Below are 21239 nucleotides of genomic sequence, written 5' to 3'. Positions count from 1 at the left end.
AAATTGACTTTCTCAAATAACAAAATAACGAATTTCTTTAAGAAAATTTAGGTGTGGGATGACTTTTAGATTTCCAAGGGCAGTTGCAGCTTTCCCAGGTTCAATACTGGTCAATATCCAAGTTTCGAACTTACAGATTTTCAAGTGGTCTTTTCATAATCACATATTTCTTTGGATTAGAGATGTAAACGTAGAAGTCTTCAAATGAACATAAATGGACCAAAAGTGGAATTTTGGATGGACTTCAAATAATAGATAGTCAAACTGCACCCAAGAAAATGGTGAATGCCTACTGAAAATAATTAGTGGTAATTACATACAGCGGAAAGGACAAAATATTGCAATTATTTCAGTTCATACCATTACACAAAAGACAGCCTTGAATATTGACTCCGCTTGACTAAGTAGTAATTATAATGCAAAAGTAGCGATGGCATCCTAGGATTGTCAGGCTCTAAGAATTTGTAATTAAACTGCATTGTATGTGAATGCCTAAAATACTGAAAATAAATATTGGTTACTAATTATATACAGCAGTAAGGACAAAATATTGCAATTATTTCACTTCATACCATTACACAAAAGAGGACCTTGAACATTGACTCCCTTTGACTAAGTAGTAATTGTAGTTAACTAGTAGATTCATAAATTCAATGCAAAAATAGCGATGCCATCTTAGGATTGTCAGGCTCTAAAAATTTGTAACTAAACTGCATTGTATGTGAATGCTTAAACTAATGAAAACAAATAGTGGTTACTAATTACATACAGCAGAAAGGACAAAATATTGCAATTATTTCACTTCATACCATTACACAAAAGAGGACCTTGAATATTGACTCCGCTTGACTAAGTAGTAATTGTAGTTCACTAGTATATTCATAAATTCAATGCAAAAATAGCGATGTCATCTTAGGATTGTCAGGCTCTAAGAATTTGTAACTAAACTGCATTATAAATAAAATAAAAATCATTACATTAAATTATTTAACTCACAAGCTTGATAGATAGTATTTCAATACTTACTTTTAATTAAACCAACGATTGGTTACTGACAATCGACAAATTGAAGAACTGGGACGAAACCCAACGCGGAATGTCTCTATCCTTTATAAACAAGACGGCCCAAGGGCTCGTAATAGTAGCCACATCGTACGAGTGAATAGCCCCTCTATACCCTACCCTAATGAGTGGATAACCCCTCTATAACTTACCCTAATGAGTGAATAGCGCTATCTTTTACAATGCTTAAATGATTTACCGTGCATAAAATCAGAGTTAATAGCCCCTCGATGCCCTACTCTAAACAGTGATAAAATTATAACCGTATAAACTTACTTACGCTGTAATTCTAATATTCCGGCGAATCGAAGAACAGATATTTATGCCCAGAAACGTTTGAAAGCGAAAGTTTAGTTATAGTGATTATCCCCTCGAATTACCTTTAGCAATGCTAAAATGATCAAACGCGTAACGCTCATTTAACACTATGTTAGCTCTATCTAAACCCATACCCCAAAGATACAAGTTCAGAAGTATCCGACCCCAAAGATACAAGTTCAGAAGTATCCGACCCCAAAGATACAAGTTCAGAAGTATCCGACCCCAAAGATACAAGTTCAGAAGTATCCGACCCCAAAGATACAAGTTCAGAAGTATCCGACCCCAAAGATACAAGTTCAGAAGTATCCGACCCCAAAGATACAAGTTCAGAAGTATCCGACCCCAAAGATACAAGTTCAGAAGTATCCGACCCCAAAGATACAAGTTCAGAAGTATCCGACCCCAAAGATACAAGTTCAGAAGTATCCGACCCCAAAGATATAAGTTCAAAAGTATCCGACCCCAAAGATTCAAGTTCAGAAGTATCCGACCCCAAAGATTCAAGTTCAGAAGTATCCGACCCCAAAGATTCAAGTTCAGAAGTATCCGACCCCAAAGATTCAAGTTCAGAAGTATCCGACCCCAAAGATTCAAGTTCAGAAGTATCCGACCCCAAAGATTCAAGTTCAGAAGTATCCGACCCCAAAGATTCAAGTTCAGAAGTATCCGACCCCAAAGATTCAAGTTCAGAAGTACCCGACCCCAAAGATACAAGTTCAGAAGTATCCGACCCCAAAGATACAAGTTCAGAAGTATCCGACCCCAAAGATACAAGTTCAGAAGTATCCGACCCCAAAGATACAAGTTCAGAAGTACCCGACCCCAAAGATACAAGTTCAGAAGTACCCGACCCCAAAGATACAGGTTCAGAAGTATCCGACCCCAAAGATACAAGTTCATTATAGTGATTACCCATTTTAGTGATTATCCCCTCGAATTACCTTTAGCAATGCTAAAATGATCAAACGCATTACGCTCATTTAACACTTTGTTAGCTCTATCTAAACGGGGAAAATCGTTATCTATTTAATTAGCACATAAATAAAAAGAAAATAAATATAAAAACCCCAAACATACAAATTCATAAGTATCCGACCCCACAGATTAAGAGGTACCCCACCCCACATCACCCCGACATTTTAGAGATAAAAATAAATAATAAAAAACTCGGGGTTTCTATCAAGTCTCTATGGCTCAATGGTAGAATCTTTGCTTACCACGCCAACGACCCGGGTTCGATTCCCGGCTGCGATCCGAAAAAATTTTTAATTAAAATTAAATCTCTAACCGAGCCCAGTTACCCCTATGGGTGGGTTGTGGTAATGTGGAGTTCCTTTTAAGCCAAAAAATAACGATAACGAAAGCGAAAACTCCGGCCACATGTACTACTACTACTACTACTACGGCTCGGGTCAAACTAAGAGCCTCATCGTATACTACGATGTGGCTAAAAATGAGTAGCCGCCATAGCTTAGCTTACTATTGCTTGATTTCGTTAAGTCGTTCTCACGCCGCCGCGCGACGTCGCGCTTTCCCGCTAAGCGCAAAGGCTTAAAGTTTTAAAAAATAATAGCTAGCCGCCATAGCTATGTGGTTTTCCGCGTCACTTATTATTAGTTATACTCGTTTAACATTGTTAAATTATTAAGATTAATTCCGATTAGGGGTTGGCACTTGGGAGTTTAAACTTACAACAGCGACAGACAATTTAAACAAAGAAGTTGAAAGAAGAAGAAGTGAAGAACCTCATCGAGTCATCGCAAACATCGCAGATAATTAATGGCGGCAATTTACGGCGTATACCTGCAGACTGACCGAGTCGGTAGTCCGTCACCCTCACCCGGATCAGCGAGAAATTAGGGGAGGCCCGCCCCTGAGCGCATGCGCCGTGGCCACGGTGGCCAATCACTTCGCAAATTGCGCATCGGATGACAGTGACGTCATGCAACACGCGGGTGCCGCATGTTGAACAAGCCAAGACAAGAACGAGTGACGTCAGTCAAGAGTCAACTCTAGGAACGGACGATGGACCCTCTTGGGACTATGTCGATGAGGGAAACATTCACGTGATAAAATATATAGCAAATGATTGGCCACAAGTTATAAAAATGAAACCTTCCTTAGATCGCAGGGGGGGGGGGGAAGATAGGGAAAAAAGTACTCGATGCTTCGGATTTTTTTAAAATACTCGATACCTGTATCGGATCTCAGAAACGGTACTCGATACCGGTATCGAAAGATTGAAGTACTCGATACCAAGTTGGCATCGAGTAGTATCGAACAGCCCTAAAAGGGTGGACATTCAGGAGAATGATGCCATTCTATGCACTTCAGGTTCAGTCAAGAAGGACCATTACAAGAGACTTGGAAGGGTATGTAGCGAAGATAAAAGAGAAAATCCAAAGTGTTTTTTATACTTTGCCGGCGAAGTACTGGGGAATAGAGTTCCGTTTTATTGACGAACCATGGACTTTCTGAAATATAACTATTGGTTTTAAGAGGTTTGGAGGGAAAACATACTTGTGCCAACATTTTATCCAGCTTAAAGCAGATTTTGAGAGAAGCCGACCTTGAAATTGGCTAAGTGAGTAAAACATTTTGAACCATAAAATATTTTTATGAAATATAGCACTTATAAAATAAGTTACAAATCATTTTATTGGTTATGACAGTTTGCGCTGATAATGAGTCAAATATGATCAAGGTATTTAGCATGACTGACTTATTCGAAGATGAATAGCTTTCAAACATGCGCCATTTACGCTTTGTAGAGTGAAGTCAACGAGGGTCAAGAATTGGAAGAAGCTGCCCGAAATTCGAACGACTCCGATTCGGTCCACCTTTCAGACCTTGACAGAAATACGTATCGTTGTAAAAGTATAAATTATTTTTTTAGAAATAAAAATTAACTATTTTCACAGATTGGAGTGGTTTGACCACCCTATTTGGTGACGAAATTGTCGAAGAGAGAGAGCCAAGAGATTCTCAAGCTAAAGAGAAGGAAGTTGATGTTGATCAAATCGATGATGGATCAAAAAAAAATAGTGAAGCAGAATCATCGTGTAGCTCTGAGATGGTGGATGATTTGTGCCTGTCACCGTCGGTCCCTTCTACTTTTCGGGAAGATATCCCTTTGGATTCCTAGTTGGAAGAAAAAGGGTTGGGTAAGCCATACGCTCCAACTTGTAGTGAATGCCGGTATAAAAAGCGATGAAGCCGCCCTAGCTTTTTCGGGAAAGCTCAATGAAATTTTTAGTTTTTTTCCGAAAGTCGTCTACATGGACGATGGAATTAAAAAGAAATTCGAAAGGGGAAGACAATTCCCATTGGTGGTGTTCGTTGGAACGCTTTCTTCTTTGCAACAGAGCGAATTTGCGAGGTAAGATTTTATAGCGTTGCTGTTAACTGGGCAACAGTTGTCATCACGACCTTAAAAGGACTGGCCTGAGCTGTTGGGGTGAGGAGGGGTGTCAAACTGTTGGTTAGCACATTGCTACCCACCCGTCATTCCTTAAGGCTAAAGAGCTGTTTGTTTTTCCCCGAAACTAACGGCGGACTTCTTTCCAACAGCTCCGGCTAGACCCTTTAACACGAATTTCGGCTCGTAGACTGTACATTGCTAGTGTTCAGACGTGGCTACAGCCAGAGCAACATCAATGCGCAGCATAGCAAAGTGACGAACCGAATCTCGTGCTTAAAACCAAAGGAGTGTGTAAACATTTATTATCTGCATGAGCCACCATGAAACGTTTTCTTAACCTGGCGCTAGTTTCGCTTTGGTTCGTGTGGTACACAATTTTCTGAAATTCTTTGTTTATACTCCCTCTAAGGCCATAATGCAATTGATTAATAATACTTAGGCTGAAATGATCGACGCCGTTAACAAAACACTTCGCAAAGCGAAAAAAGAAAAGTATTGGGTGAAAGTTTCCCAACATTAGAACACGGCATGATAGAAGAGGCCAAAGAATTAATCGGACTCCTGGAACCGCTGAAAGAAGCAACAGATCGGCTACAAGCCGAGGCAATCCTTTCGCCAGAAATCATTGGCGAATTAATGGAAACTTTTGATTCTATTTATCAATTTGACTGCGAAAATTTTGGAGTTATGAAAGCCGAATTGTTAACCCAAATGGAGGATAGGTTTTCACCAACATTAAATGATCCAGACTTCATAATCGCAACAATACTGGATCCAAGACAAAAGTCATCAATTTTTGGAGGTAAATATATATAATTAATCATATACCTACAAATTACAAGTTTACATAGTTATAATTAAAGGAATTGGCAGACTGTCGTGAAAATAGCACATTCAGGATTTCGAAATTTCATAAACCTCAAATTTAATGTATATCTAAGCTTTTAAATAAAAATACCAAATAAATTTTTTTTAGAACAGTGCCCCTGCATGGGCTAATTTGTACGGCCGGTTCAAAACGCCCACAAAAGAAGACGCCAAAGACGTTTTTAAGGAGGTTTTTCAATTTGTCAGTTACGACGACCATTCCTGTTGATAAACCGGCAAAAACAAAGAGGAAACAGTCAGGACCACTAAGGTTCCTGAATAAAATGCAGGACGCGGGAGAACAGGTGCCGCAACAAGAACTGGAAACCAATCTGGATGAAAAACTGTTGAAGCATCCAAGCCCACACGGTCCTGAAATCCCAGACAGATGGGAAATTTTGGAATTTTGGAAAAGTAACATCAAAAAATACCCAACGCTAGCAGAGATGGCAAGAAAATATTTGGCTATACCAGTGGCAACAGCTGACACGGAGAGAATAATGTTCTCAAGGGCTGGTAATTGCCAGATGGCTAGAAGAGCCAACCTGTCCTTGGACACATCGAACAGCTGATGATTCACAGAGAATACAGGCTACGACAGGTAATACCATCACATCGTGCAGTGACACAACCTGAGATGACAGAAAGAGTGTCTCTTTTTACCTCTCCGAGTGACGTATGTCACGGAGAGGTTCTGTAACGATCGTGTGTGTCTGTGTGTGTGTGTCTGTTGTTACACCCACGTGACCGCGTTCGCAGTTTCCAAATCGGAGCAAACGTGTTCGCCATTTCCGAACTGCTTTCACAGTCACGGAAATGGCTCCTCTACTTGAGTTCTCACACCACCATCTTCTGGTCTTTGTCCATTCCACACGGACACCAGTCTGTACTTACTGGCTTCTAATCACCACCATCTTTTGATCTTCGTCCATTCCACACGGACACCAGTCTGTACTTACTGGCTTCTAATCACCACCATCTTTTAGTCTTTGTCCATTCCACATGGACACCAGTCTGTACATACTGGCATCTAATCACCACCATCTTCTGGTCTTCGACCATCACACACGGACACCAGTCTGTACATACTGGCTTCTAATCACCACCACCTTCTGGTCTTCGTCCATTACACTTGGACACCAGTCTGTACATACTGGCTTCTAATCACCACCACCTTCTGGTCTTCGTCCATTACACTTGGACACCAGTCTGTACATACTGGCTTCTAAACACCACCATCTACTGCTCTTCCGTCTATTCCACATAGACACCAATCTATCTCATTGGCTTCTAACTCCATTGTCATCGTTTGGTTTAAGACATTCGCGGCGATCAGCCAGGGTTACGAGAAACGTCTAGCCTCCCTATGGTGGATTGTCCACCAAAGGTTTTCGCAATTGCGGTTGTTCTTGCTTTTAACTGTAGTTCGACACCCTTATATACTACCTATTTGAGTAAGGCAAAGCAACCGGCGTATGCTTCATTTCAAACGCCAATATTAGTCAAGTCTCTGAAGAATGTTTAATTGTTCTTTATCAAAACGATGTAACGCTCAATAAGGCGAACAACAAACGAAGAAAATATTTAATATTAATTATATTTATTTTAATATTTAAGATAATCTTGTTTCTCAACTCAAAATTAATACGGAAAGAGTAAAAAAGCAGTCTATGTTTTTGTCTGTGTGTGTACGAACCTCTTAGTCCTTACCCCTCTCAACCAGTGACAATTCAACCAATCCTGTAAGCGTAAGGTAGGTTCGAATTAGCAGACGCCTGCACTAAACCAATGGCGGATGGCGCAGTAGTACTTGATTATTTTTAAGACTAATTAAATTCTAATTATTTTGTTATAAAAGATCAGCTATTTTTTGTGTAATATTTTCCCTTTACCCGCTCTTTTCCTTTCAGTTGTTAAGGCTGTTATGCCAATAGGAAGTAAATTTGTTTCTGATATATTGATTGGATACAGTAGCTGAATCATATAAATTTAATTTGTTGACCATGGTGGGAGTAAATGTACAAATGTTTAAAAACTTGACAGATAAACCTAAGATCGATTAAAAAAAATCGATATTTACTTTGAACAAGAAATGGCGGATTTGGTTAACGTACGTAATTATTTCACGTGTGCATGGGGGAAGTAGATTGAACAATGAATGACATTCGGCACATACGCGGAGGGATACGTCGATTATTTACTTTGTTACGTTAGCACAACAACTATTGAAGAACGCGTCGTCTGCTACTCATTCTGGAATCTGGACTCTCAGGCCATTAATGGAATTGAATGGACTCCAAAAAAAGACATTTGCGGTGATCATTTTTGTCAAGTTGACTATCACGAAAGCTCAAAAATACATATACCACTATCGGTTAATGCGGTTCCTTCTCTGTTTTTACTAGAATCTAGCAATTTACTTTCATTATCATAAGCGCTTTCTAAACATTTACTATCTATATTACGAAGTTATAGCAGACGCCATAGCCCATAGTAACAAATATGTATTTTTTAAGTGAAGTAGATAAAGTTATCCGTCCGTCCCATAATTTCAAAAACGATGGTCGCGCGAAAACCCGATATCCAAATAGAACTCTAAAAGAATAAATGTTCTGAACTCAAGGGCTACTATCCCTAACCGGAAGTTACAAGAAAATTGGACCAAATATCAGTTTTGGTCCAATAAATTGGGGGAATGAAGAGGAGAATCAAGGAATAATTCGGAACATGAAGTTGGCGATAAAAATACATGGGAAACACGGTTAGTGAACAATCCCTAGCCTTAGTTAATCCATGCAACATAAGCCAATTTGAAAATAAATAGAATTATTTAAAATTCTTTGTTTATTAGGCCTATATAAAATTGTTAAATTACATTTCACTGACTACTATTTCGTTACTGATTAGCCTCAAACAATTAATTGAATTAAAATTAAAATGAAATTAAAAGTTTTTTAAAAACAGTGTTAAAAATTAAATTAAAAGTTTTTTAAAAACAGTGTTAAAAATTAAATTAAAAGTTTTTTAAAAACAGTGTTAAAAATTAAATTAAAAGTTTTTTAAAAACAGTGTTAAAAATTAAATAAAAAGTTTTTTAAAAACAGTCTTAAAAATTAAATTAAAAGTTTTATAAAAACAGTTAAAAATTATTGCATTATCAGAGCTAATATCATCACCCTAATTAATTAAAAATTTAAAAATTAATTAAAAATTAATTAGAAATTTAAAAATTAATTAAAAATTAATTAGAAATTTAAAAATTAATTAAAAATTCAGGAATTCCAGCCATAAGAGTCTCTTTGATCACTCTCTGGGCTCTTTGATCTTCGGGAGTCAATTCTTCAATCATAGCGGAAGAAACAGGTTGATATCTTGGGAATTTCATCTGGTGATCTTTTAGGACGTGGAAAATAACCTCCAAGGCATTAGGTATAACACCTGGATTTTGAGGAGAGCCTTGGAGGGTGTGGGTTTTCCCCGAATTTGTGGCTCCATAGGGAAAAACCAGGCAGTTTTTGCCATTCCTGGTTTTTGACATTGACGAATTCTTGAACGGTACCATCAACAACTTCCAAGAAGAAATCTTGCTGGCACGTATCAGGGCCAAAAATCTTTGTGAACGTAAATTTTATGTTGCGGCGGTCAGAGTCCCGAGAATTGTTTTTGAAGGTCGCTGAAGAGACGGGGGCTTTTAGAATCACGTCTTTGTTTGACAGCACCTCCATGCACGTCTGGAATGAAAATAGAGGCTTGTATTAACACATTAAACAATATGGCTAATGATTATAAGTTTTTACTGCCATAACCGCAGCTTTTTGCTTTTTCGCTAACTTTAATCTTTACATACCTCATTACTGTCAGCAGGTTTTTCATTGGCAGTTAACGGTCGTATCCGTAAAAAGGTATCCATAATTTTGTGTTGTAATTGGGACTTTGTGGTTAATTTCTTGCGAATTGTTATCGTGTCCGCAGCAGCCATCGTAATTAAAAATTTTAAAATTTATGACTAATAACAATAAAAACGAATCCCAACCACACTGTGAATACAAACCGTCCACAACGTCTTTTTATAGTTCAAAATCTGGAGGCACCAAAGAGAATTTAGAAGGGGAGCGGAAGGGGTGGTTTGGAATGTAGCGCAACGTCGTCTGCTAAACGTTATCTAGGCAGGTCGATTTCCGGTATGATGCGTTTGTAACAGAGAGATTTTAGAACATGTGACCGGAAACTCGCCTACCCCAAAAAGCTCAACGCGACATCTTGTTTGGGCTTCATCACGTTTAATAGAGTCAAAGGGGGGGCCTTCCACTCCACTTCTAAATTCTCTCTGGAGGCACGAGCCACACGAATATGTTAACCAATGAGAATAGGGCATAGATAAAATATACTCTAAGGTGCTGGAGTGGAACTCAGATGAAACGAGGAGATGTGGTTTTTTTTATAAATAAGTCTTTGTCAAATTAGAAAGAATTTATATCGAGAGGAAAATAGTTTTTATATTATAAAACTAAGTTCAAGTTGGCCGGGAGTGCGGCGCACTCCTGTAAGCCAAGCTTCTGGGCGGCAAATTTCAGGGAATACGACACATGTCGGCGATCCTACCCTATAGGTGCCGACTGCCCCGTGTCAGCCGGAGGTGACTTGACCCCCACAAACTTGGAAAAGGAAAGAGGAAAAAGCGCTTCAAACTAGTGTCGCCTGCTTAGCCGTCTGTCGTAAGAAACAGATGATTCCTGATTTTACTAATAAATATTCACATACGGTTATTTCGAAACGAAAATCTAGTTTGTTGTGAAGCCAAGAAGATGAAAATGATGAATACAAGAATAAAATTTCGAGATAGATAATAACACCATTTTAAAATCTATCTATGTATAGTGTTAATCATATACCTTGGCATGGTAAGGGTTTAATTCAAACTTTATGCAAAGACCTATGAAAATCCTATAACCTAGTCACTGCCTGTCTATTAATGATTGATTATCATCAAAATCTAAAAATACTGCATGAATTATTTCATTGGAAAAGGTTTAAAATTTTTGTTGTGTTTTCTGTTTCTACTTGTTGTATCTCAAAACCAATCAAAATGAATCAGCCAATCATGTTTACTTAGATTATCGGTTAAGAAATAAAGGGTCCGCCCGAGTTGAATTCCCATGAAACCCATGCTACGCAATTCGTTTGATCAGGCAGATGATACAAATAAACTAGGAATAGCCATGTTGCCATAAATCCCAGATCCAAATTATGGTTTCGTAGCACCTAAAACCGTGTTTTTCAAAAAAAAATAATAATTATTTCTTAATTAACGTAATGGCTATGGTTCTTTAATTGAAGTTAGCTGCTACAGGAAGAGCTATTATATCTCCCCCTAATTAGTTTCTACTAAGCGTTTGGCAGCGCCTCATCAAATGTCGCTATACGGGAAATTATGACGTTTCATCTGTGGTCCTAGCATAACAGTACCTTCTTTGACTCCTACGCCTAATCGCAATTTAATTCGTCTAGATGAACTTCGGAGCTTCATCAATAATTGTTCTAAAGTCCCAAATATGAAGATTCGCTATTATCCAGTTTTAAAGTTAGTCCAAAAACCCAAATTTTGCGTAGATCGCCTGTAATTACCCCACACTTTGAACATGATATCTCTTGGCGATATGCTTTAAGTAGCTGAAAGTTATTGCCAAGCTTTTCCTTCTAGTGGGTGATTTCAAAATATCCATTACGATATTTTTCTACAATGAAAAATAGTGAGGTTTTTTATTGTTTCAACATTCTTGCAAGGACCTTGTCACCTATGTATATTTGCGATTCCGTCAAATGATCCCTTACCTAACTGAATCGAATGAAACCGTATAGTATTGTAAATTTCAAGCAAAGATAATCTATCCGTTTACCCCACGATTTGAAATTATAATGAAGGTCAAGCGTCGATCCTATTTTTACTTTATGTGGTAAATTTCTGTCGATTGGTTTTAAAGATTCGCCCTTTCAATCTTTTTAGAGTGTCGAAATTCAGATCAATGAAGAATCGAATGAGCAGGATTTGGTTTTTTGGCAGACGGGAAGAATGAAAGAGCAAATGGATTTGTATCCGGAACACTTGCTTTGTGACGCAACATACAACCTAAACAGTTGTAAAATGCCGCTTTGCATCATTATGGTTGTGGATGGAAACAACGTTAGTGAAATCGTGGTGTTTTGCTTAGTTAAACTGGAAACTAAAGACTCTGTAACAAAGATGTTCCAAGTTTTTCAAAAGCATAACCCGAAATGGGTTAACGTGAAAACGGTCATGGTTCGCACTTCGGGTTTTTTCCGATGTAATTTAAATAAATAAATAAATAAAGATTTTAACTGAAGAAATTAACTTAAAACAATTTAAGGCCTATGTAAAATTAACACTAGATCCAAACGTTTTCTAAATAATTATTTTAAAACTAAGGATTGTAAGAACAAAATAGTAATAAATCAGCAAAATTTGACATAATAAAACCAATTGCAAATTTTTATTTATTTTATTATGTTATATTCATCATGAAAATACTTTAAGCCAGACGTTTTAATATAATTGAAGTGTATAACCGCTCCAAAGAGGAAAAGATGTCCTCCTAACCAAACCTAAATTAACAGTATTTTTTTGGAGAAGTCCATGAAGATAAACATCAATATTTTGGAAAAGGCGTAACATTGTCAATGATTTATAAAATATTACTAATCTAACTTAACCATATAGTGGCGTTTTATCTTATATTCATCATGAAAATACTTTAAGCCGTTTTAATATAATTGAAGTGTATAACCGCTCCAAAGAGGAAGAGACGTCCTCCTAACCAAACCTAATCTTACAGTATTTTTTTGGAAAAGGCATATTATTTGAGAAGTCAATGAAGATAAAGATTAATATTTTGGAAAAGGCGTAACATTGTCAAGTATTACAACTAACCTAGCTTAACCAAATAGTGGCGTTTCCAAGTCAGTAAAAATGTATTTAAAACGCTTTCAATAAAAAACGACACTAATAGAAATTAAACTACATAACATTTTGGGGTCGCTGTTTTCGACCAGAAGAGTCATTTGAATTGTAAATACAAACCCGCCGTTGGGCTAAATTTATTAAAAACATTGGCGGGATTCGGTCTAATGGAATTCAGTGCAATGGGAAGATACCAAAAACCTACGGTTCATTTATTTATTTAATTATCATTATTTTTCATTATACTAAATGTTTGACGTAACCAGGGCCGTCGAGAGAGGGGGGCAATTCGGTCCATTTTCCCGGGGCCCGTACCTCTCGGGGGCCCGGCCGAACCTGGACCTTTTTTACTTCTAGTGTATAATGGCAGTGAGCAGAAATATTTTTGTGCTCACTGATAATGCTTGTGAAAATATAAATATAAATCTTAATAAAATGAAATCATCAACTAGAATTTAAACAGTCAAAGGCAAAAAGAGAATGAAGAGTGGTAGTTTTATTGTTATGGGTTAAGGCAAAGTAGTCAAATAATTTTAAAAACACAACATGTAGTTCAGACAGCGTCTCGTTATACTCGCCTGCATTTTCTGTAAGATAATTAATGGACTTGCCAGGGCCGTCAAGAGGGGGGGGATTTATGTTCATGGTTATGGGTTTAGGCAATGTAGGCTAATAATTTAATAACAAACATGTAGTACAGAGAGTGTCTTGCAGTAGCTCAGTTGTAAATTGATATTTTGTGAGTTAAAATTAAAGAAACATAAAGAGCATCATAATTTTAAGTTAGATGAACTTCTAAACTAGTTATCCGTACTAAAACAATAACATAAAAAATATGACACGCTTCGCTTTGAAAATTCTACACGGTATAATGTTCTGAGCGGTGTAGCAGTTCCAAAACCAAGCTTTGCATTTTTTTTGCACATTTATATTTTTTTTGTTAGGATCTCACTTCTTTTTTATTATTATTTAAGAAAAACTTCTTAATTTCGTCTCAACTCAGAGAGCTTTAATTCGGTTTCCCAACTTGTTATACGTAGCTTTTAAAGTGAGAACAAAGATGCATTTTAAGAAATTTCAAAATTTTCAAATTTTTTCATACCAAGAACTGATTTACCATAAGAAGGCATACGTCGCAATTTTTTACGCTACTACTCTTACGCCGGTGTCATTGAACAAGTATGCCCCACCCCTTTCATGTCCGTCATTGCTCTGCGCTTTCCCATCGGATCCCGTGGGAATAGGTCATACAGACACGATTGACGTATCCCGAGTTTCCGACTAGAGAAAAGAATAACTTCCAGCAAAGTAAACAGAAAATGGAGGTTGTGCTGAAATGGTACGACAATTGTTTTAACTGCCATTAAATAGTTGGTTCAAGGATTTTGAATGTGTCTCTATGTGAAAATCGTTCGTTCTATAATTATTTCTAAATAGAATCACGTGTAATTTCTTATGGAGTGGCGTAGCGGTTAGTGCTTTTGCCTCGCAGCAAGAGGATCCCGGGTTCGATCCCGGACTGTGGCACCGGGTGAAAAATATGGGAACAAATCCTTCTGCGTAGAGTTTGCAAGTTCTCACCGCTTGTTAAAGGAGTTTTCCTCCGCGGTCCAACCCGGTTTCTCCTTTCCATCAAAACTTGTAGGGGTTAACGGTAATAGTTAGTATAGGGCGCTGTAGGTTAGCTGTGGCATAGGGGCTAGCCACCACCCCTCTATGCATTGTAAAGGGACCCACCTGTAAACACGCCACAGGCTTAGTGTGGAATCCCTTCATAGACCAAGCTTAGATTATTATTATTATTTCCTGAGTTCGAAAAACCAAACCAAGGCTTAACGAAAATATTAAGTCTTGCCTCCGTTTCCAATTCCCCCCACTCATGAGGGGGCATGTTCGACTACCATTCGAGCACCGGACGCTATTTTATGCCTTCTTGTCGTAAATCACTTCTTTCCCTTACTTTATAATTTAAATGCTTAATAAATCACAAATTTTAGGTCTCTACCACGTCTAGAAGTACGTTAAAATTTTTATGATCGGCCAGTGAGTGAAATAAGAAAGATTTGACTTAAGGTATTTCCTAAACTATATTAGGTAGATACTTGAAATTTGGCGATAGAGGTAAACCTATTAAGAACTTTTAGTTAATGGAAAAGTGTGTTTGTAGTGCTTTCGGCGAGTGCACGGAATGCTTAATTTCGCGGACCCACTGCTGTGCACCCAGATAGTTTCCCTCCCATGAGTTGGAGAATTTTTCTAGTGGCCCGATCCATAACCTTTCCCGGGGCCCGCGAAGTCTCTCGACGGCCCTGTCTGATCGTAATATTTAATACGGATATAAATTTGTTACTCTAGCTCAAATAGGAACTAAATGGCAGCCAAATGAGAATATCCAGAAACGTTTCTCCGGGACTGTACCTACTAAAAGAAACCACACAGGTTAAACGATGTTGCTTTGTCTTAAGTAGACGGCATTCGTTTATTAACTAGTCTGAATAAATAAATTTAAATTATCATATTTTTTTGAACATCAGTCTTCTTAGCAACTTACCGATTTAAATTTTTTTTTGGTGCAAGCTTGAAAATTTGTCAAGCCAGCAACAATAAAAACTATGTCCTTCCTACATGAAATCCCTTCAAAATAATTAAATTCATGATAAAATAATTTCGGAAAATGTAATTGTTCTTGAAAAAGCGTAGATGTGTAATTTTTTCAATTAATTTAGAGGGAATGGATCGATTAACAGTAGAATCAGTTGATTGAATTTAATATTGATTAAGGATTAAATGGATAAAAAAACTAAAAAAATTGCAATATCTGAACCTTCGCCAATTGATAAATCTCACACATATCGTTTTTTTTTTGTCGTCCTTGGTCCTAACCAAGACTTTTTTTTATAATATCTGTTACTTCAGTCTTAATGTAATTAAATTTTGAGTAATAATGTTTGCTTTACCGTCATACATTTCGGGTTGAAAGAAGTACTTTAATTACATTTAACTTATATAAAAAACATAGATTTCGATAAGCATATAAATTGTACTTTATTTATGAAAGAAGTTTAAAAATTACAATATTTGAAATATAGAATAAAAATGTTTATTTGTTTCGTACACTCTATACATGTACAGTGTTGTAGAGATCAGACCAACAGCTTCCTTTATGTACAACCCCCAATACTGCCAACGGGTGCTGTCATACTTAACTATACAGGGTGTAAATAAATGGTTAGAATTCATGTTTTATTGTATGCTAGTGACAACGAGTGACAAGGTACAAAACGAATACTGGAGAATATGCCTGTGTGCATCAAAATATTTTAAAGCACAGTCCTACGATTACTCTTAGAACTTGGGCCTCAAATTACAACAACTAAACTGTTTGGTTAACACCTCAACGTAAATATTCGAAGTGTCTACCATTGTGGTTGAGGCACTCTTCCAGACGACTGTCCATGTCTTGCAATACATTTGCAAGCAGTAAACTCATGACGCATGGTAAGACTAATGGTATTGCTGTCTTATGAAATCCTCGCCCGTTAAGGCTTGATGCAGGGGGATATGATAATGCCCTTGTAAACTGGCACAAACAGTAGAATGGCTTACTGCAACTTCTTGTTCCACCGCTCTACTATTAGCATGAATTGGCTTCAAAACGTGCTACGATGTCAAAATCTCTATCCTCATTACAAACTAACAGTCTCTTCTACGTTCACGATCTTGCACTACCGAAATAACTAAGGTGCTCGCCAATGTCGGAAAAGGTGCTTCGCACCGGATGTTGTCGGTGTGAAAACTGTTCGGGATAAAGCACTGCCTTTAGTTGAACGTTACTGCTACCTTCACCCAAAATAAACATCCTGTCCAATTTGTCCTGGTTAGAGTAGGTTGGCATTTTGCTAGGAAACGAGACTAACTACTGTAATTCTACTACTTAGCTGCTACACTGAAGACTCTGTATATCAAAACGGACCGGAAATACCTCAAAGTTGAGTTTTTAAAGATTGCCAGCTTGAGCAGGTCATGGTGTTTATATTGGTGAAGGTCGCTTTTACGTTCGACACGTGACACCGCGGTATGTTTTTGATGCTCCAATGTTCTCACCCGATAGGTCCAAACAATTACCATCCTGTTTTTCGGCTCAGCCTTGCGGTATTGCGTTCAATTTTGGTTCCCAATTTTTTTATTATTATTTCTTGTATTTCGCCTTTCGAGACTTTGTTTTTGTATATTTTGTTAACTTTTTCGTTTTGTATATTTTGTTAACTTTTTCGTTTATGGCTAAGTCAAACAACGCTCTTATTCGCTAATATAACACGCGAAATCGCCCTATTCCCGATCCTTTATTGAATGCGGACGGTCATAATTCCGACGAAGATACTGACTCGTTTCACCACAGAGATTTGGATATCAAAAATTCTGAACCCATGTCGTCAGTATCTTCTCCGGTCTCCTCACAGCCGTTGGTGGTCGCGAATTCCGCGGTTAGCAACACAATAGTCACGACAATGAGCTCTGGCGTAACACCGAGTACGCCAAATTCCGCCGATATTACCCAGATACAACAAATGTTGTCTAGCTTTACCTTGGCCCAAACTCAATCTTAAACGCAATTGTTAGCAGCCCTAACTTTACACACGCCACCCTCGACCACAGGAGGTTTAGCTAGTACCCCTCAAAATTTTACATTAAATAAGCAAAGTAAAATAGCTTCGAATCCGTCTAACATCGGGCTAAGTTTACCCGTAACGGCTTCTTTAACCAATACAGTACCGCAGGTTACGAATAGTTTACCTTTAGTGGTCCCAAGTGCGCCACCAATATTGAGCGGTCAAACACCCTCCCAAATTTCTCAGCACCCCGGTGCCCATAGCTACATTGTAAGTGGTAGTACTCCAGCTGGTTCAAATAATTTAAATCACCAGTTTCAAAATTGTCAATTTCACAATCGAAATTATCCGATTAATCAGTACACAGAAAAACAATGTTTCGTATCTAAACGTTTTCCTAAACATCAAAATGCAAACGTGTTTACGGTTAAATGTAGAGTTTTTAAATATGCTTATGGCCCGTAGTATTTAGCCACTACACATGTTTAGATGTATCATGTTTAGGTTTGCAACATTTATTTCTCTTGGTGTATAGTTTTTAAATGTATTTAGTTTTACTCACGTATAGGTTCCTAACGTGTTTAGGTAACTAGTCAATAGATATTTAACGTGTATAGGTAGGTAGGTGAATAGTTATTTAACGTGTATAGGTAGGTCGGTGAATAGTTATTTAACGTATACAGGGTGTTTCTGAAAAGTCCATCACAAATTAAGGGGCGTGTTTATGGGACCAAACTGAGCGGAAAGTACCAAAGAACATGGGGTGTACAACATTTTGTTACGGAGATATGGCCTTCCAAACATTCGCCCCTAAAACAAGGAAATAACCAAAAATGAGGAGTAACACTTAAGACCGACTAACCAGCTTGTTTAAAATTACTAGACAATTTCAATAGCCTTTAATCGAACAATTGATTTCTACCTTTACTAATCAGAAGCGTATAAATGAGTAGAAGTATGCCTACGGTGGTAATGTAAAATTAATCCCAAGTGACATGATGTTTCAAGATCTTCCCAGCACCAAGTAAAATGGTTCTGATTGAAGGGACTTTTATTAGCACAGCGTAAACAACGTTATTTTCAGGAATTAGTCCAAATGTCCACGGGCGGCATTACAAAAACGAGGCAGTCTTTCGAATGATACTTGGACATGTTGGAAGATCCCTGGCTTGTTCCTGTTATCTCAAACCGTAAAAAGCTACGCAAATCTTCATCATCACGGACAACACTCTTGTACGTTAGGTATGACCTTGAGAAAACCTAAAAGGACATCTCGAATGTATTTGAAAAACCCATCTCCAATTAAGGGGCGTGTTGTTTGTTTCCAACAGAGTAAACTCGCCCAGAGAACAATTACAATGCAGAGCCACGTTTCGGCGTTAATGGCCCACAAAGGTGGTCCCAAAAACAAGAACAAACTTTAATTTGTTTCGTTCAGTAAGTGTTTCATGTGTCATAGATAAAACGCCATGATTAATGCACGAAGAAAATGAATTTATTGACAAGTTTTAACATTTAATTGCAACTAGTTACAAAAATTGTTCAAAGTGTTCACCACCCGCGTTAAGGCACACATTAGCACGTCTTACAAATGATTCCCTTACACGTTGAAAAATGCCTGGAGTTTCGGAAATTGTTTGACAGCCGTGAATTATTCGTCGACGTAGCTCTTCAACATCGGGCACTTCAGTCTGATAAACTAAGTCTTTCAGGTGGCCCCAAAGAAAGAAATCACAAGGGTTCAGATCGGGTGATCGAGCAGGCCACTCCACATGTCCACCTCGACCTAACCACCGCAAAGGGAAGGTTGCGTTAAGATAATTTCGGACCGCGATGCTGAAATGTGGTGGTGCACCATCGTGCATGAACCACATTCTGTTTACCAAACCTAAGGGTACGTCTTCGAGTAGTTCCGGTAAATCGTCCCGTAAGAACTGCAAGTAAGCCACACCGTTTAACCTGGGCTCTAGTCCGCTGGATTCAAACCTTGAACCTTTTGAACATGGAAAGGATGAAACCGGTGGCTTCTGAGGATTTTCCACACGAGCGTGTGGTTTACGCCTAATCGGCGACCAACTTGGCGGGTACTTGATTCAGGCTCGTCCTCGAAAATGGTGAGAACTTCGTCTTCTACGGCCTCTGGGATGGCTCTCGCTCTAGGTTGAGGTCCAGCCGGTTGGATTCGTCCATCTTGCCTCAAACGTCTGTCCACAGCCTCGAACGTCAGTCGATTTGGTAGTCGCCTCTGCGGAAATCTTTCCTGATACAAGCGTACAGCTGCAGCGGCATTCCCCTCGGCTAGTCCATACATAAGGTGCATATCCGCATATTCGGCATTTGTGAAGAAAGGCATTGTAACAGACTTCGTTGAATTATGAGTTTAATAAAACAAACACATGTACGTGAAACCTCTTTTATTCCTTTCTTAAAAAACATAGTGCTCTGTTTTAGTGCTCTGTTTTTTAAGAATAAGCGAAGTTCTCACTATTTTCGAGGACGATCCAAAAACAAGCAGCCGCCAATTGGTTTGCTGATTAAGAAAAAACCACACGCAACTTGCGTTAGAATTCACAAAGTACAATTCAGCTTAAACGTGTGGTGTAGTATTGTGGGTGACAATTTAATTGGGCCATATTTCCTAGAGCCCAGGTTAAATGGTGTGGCTTACTTGTAGTTCTTACGGGACGATTTACCAGTACTACTCGAAGACGTACCCTTAGGTTTAATAAACAGAATGTGGTTCATGCACGATGGTGCACCACCACATTTCAGCATCGCGGTCCGAAAACTTGTCAATAACATTTTCTTTGTGCATTAATCATGGCGTTTTATCTATGACACATGAAATACTTACTGAACGAAACAAATTAAAGTTTGTTCTTTTGTTTGGGACCACCTTTGTGGGCCATTAACGCCGAAACGTGGCTCTGCATTGTAATTGTTCTCTGGGCGAGTTTACTCTGTTGGAAACAAACAACACGCCCCTTAATTGGAGATGGGTTTTTCAAATACATTCGAGATGTCCTTTTAGGTTTTCTCAAGGTCATACCTAACGTACAAGAGTGTTGTCCGTGATGATGAAGATTTGCGTAGCTTTTTACGGTTTGAGATAACAGGAACAAGCCAGGGATCTTCCAACATGTCCAAGTATCATTCGAAAGACTGCCTCGTTTTTGTAATGCCGCCCGTGGACATTTGGACTAATTCCTGAAAATAACGTTGTTTACGCTGTGCTAATAAAAGTCCCTTCAATCAGAACCATTTTACTTGGTGCTGGGAAGATCTTGAAACATCATGTCACTTGGGATTAATTTTACATTACCACCGTAGGCATACTTCTACTCATTTATACGCTTCTGATTAGTAAAGGTAGAAATCAATTGTTCGATTAAAGGCTATTGAAATTGTCTAGTAATTTTAAACAAGCTGGTTAGTCGGTCTTAAGTGTTACTCCTCATTTTTGGATATTTCCTTGTTTTAGGGGCGAATGTTTGGAAGGCCATATCTCCGTAACAAAATGTTGTACACCCCATGTTCTTTGGTACTTTCCGCTCAGTTTGGTCCCATAAACACGCCCCTTAATTTGTGATGGACTTTTCAGAAACACCCTGTATAGGTAGGTAGGTGAATAGTTATTTAACGTGTTTAGATTTGTAGACGAAAATGTTTTAAACGTGATTTGCTTATAATGAGTTTAGGTTTGCAACGTTTATTTTTCTTGGTGTATAGCTTTTAAATGTGTTTAGTTTTACTCACGTATAGGTTCTTAACGTATTTAGGTATCTAGTGAATAGATATTTAACGTGTATAGGTGGGTAGGTGAAAAGTTATCCAACGTGTTTTGATTTGTAGACGAAAATATTTTAAACGTGATTTGCTTATAAGTCGTTTAGGTTTACTTTATGTTGGTCTAAGTTAATGAAAAACCATTTAAGTTAAATATGGTTTCTATTCTTCAAAAAAAGTTTTATTCTTCATCAAT

General features: G+C 38.0%; 1 protein-coding gene and 2 long non-coding RNA genes across 3 annotated transcripts; all 3 read right to left on the bottom strand.

Moving 5' to 3' along the window:
- Positions 1–241: 241 nt before the first annotated feature.
- Positions 242–1089, bottom strand: LOC149685936 (uncharacterized). The gene is made up of 4 exons (XR_016384107.1): positions 1027–1089; positions 810–947; positions 573–734; positions 242–500 (listed from the first exon to the last, which is right to left on the bottom strand). It is a non-coding gene; the product is annotated as an uncharacterized LOC149685936 (long non-coding RNA).
- Positions 1090–8924: 7835 nt separating this feature from the next.
- Positions 8925–9650, bottom strand: LOC149685935 (kinesin-like protein KIF20A). The gene is made up of 3 exons (XM_089871077.1): positions 9519–9650; positions 9177–9402; positions 8925–9127 (listed from the first exon to the last, which is right to left on the bottom strand). The coding sequence occupies exons 1-3, from the start codon at positions 9648–9650 to the stop codon at positions 8925–8927; spliced, it is 561 nt and encodes a 186-aa protein (XP_089727203.1).
- Positions 9651–18906: 9256 nt separating this feature from the next.
- On the bottom strand, positions 18907–20872 carry LOC149685934 (uncharacterized). Its single transcript, XR_016384106.1, has 3 exons — positions 20307–20872; positions 20112–20217; positions 18907–19043 (listed from the first exon to the last, which is right to left on the bottom strand). It is a non-coding gene; the product is annotated as an uncharacterized LOC149685934 (long non-coding RNA).
- Between the last annotated feature and the right edge of the window lie 367 nt (positions 20873–21239).

Source organism: Phalangium opilio, unplaced genomic scaffold, assembly GCF_054372755.1.
Source record: "Phalangium opilio isolate 3A_F unplaced genomic scaffold, DU_Popi_V2 ptg000032l_1, whole genome shotgun sequence".
NCBI lineage: Eukaryota > Metazoa > Arthropoda > Arachnida > Opiliones > Phalangiidae > Phalangium > Phalangium opilio.
Note: the sequence above shows the minus strand (reverse complement) of the source record. Positions and strands in the feature narration are given on the sequence as shown.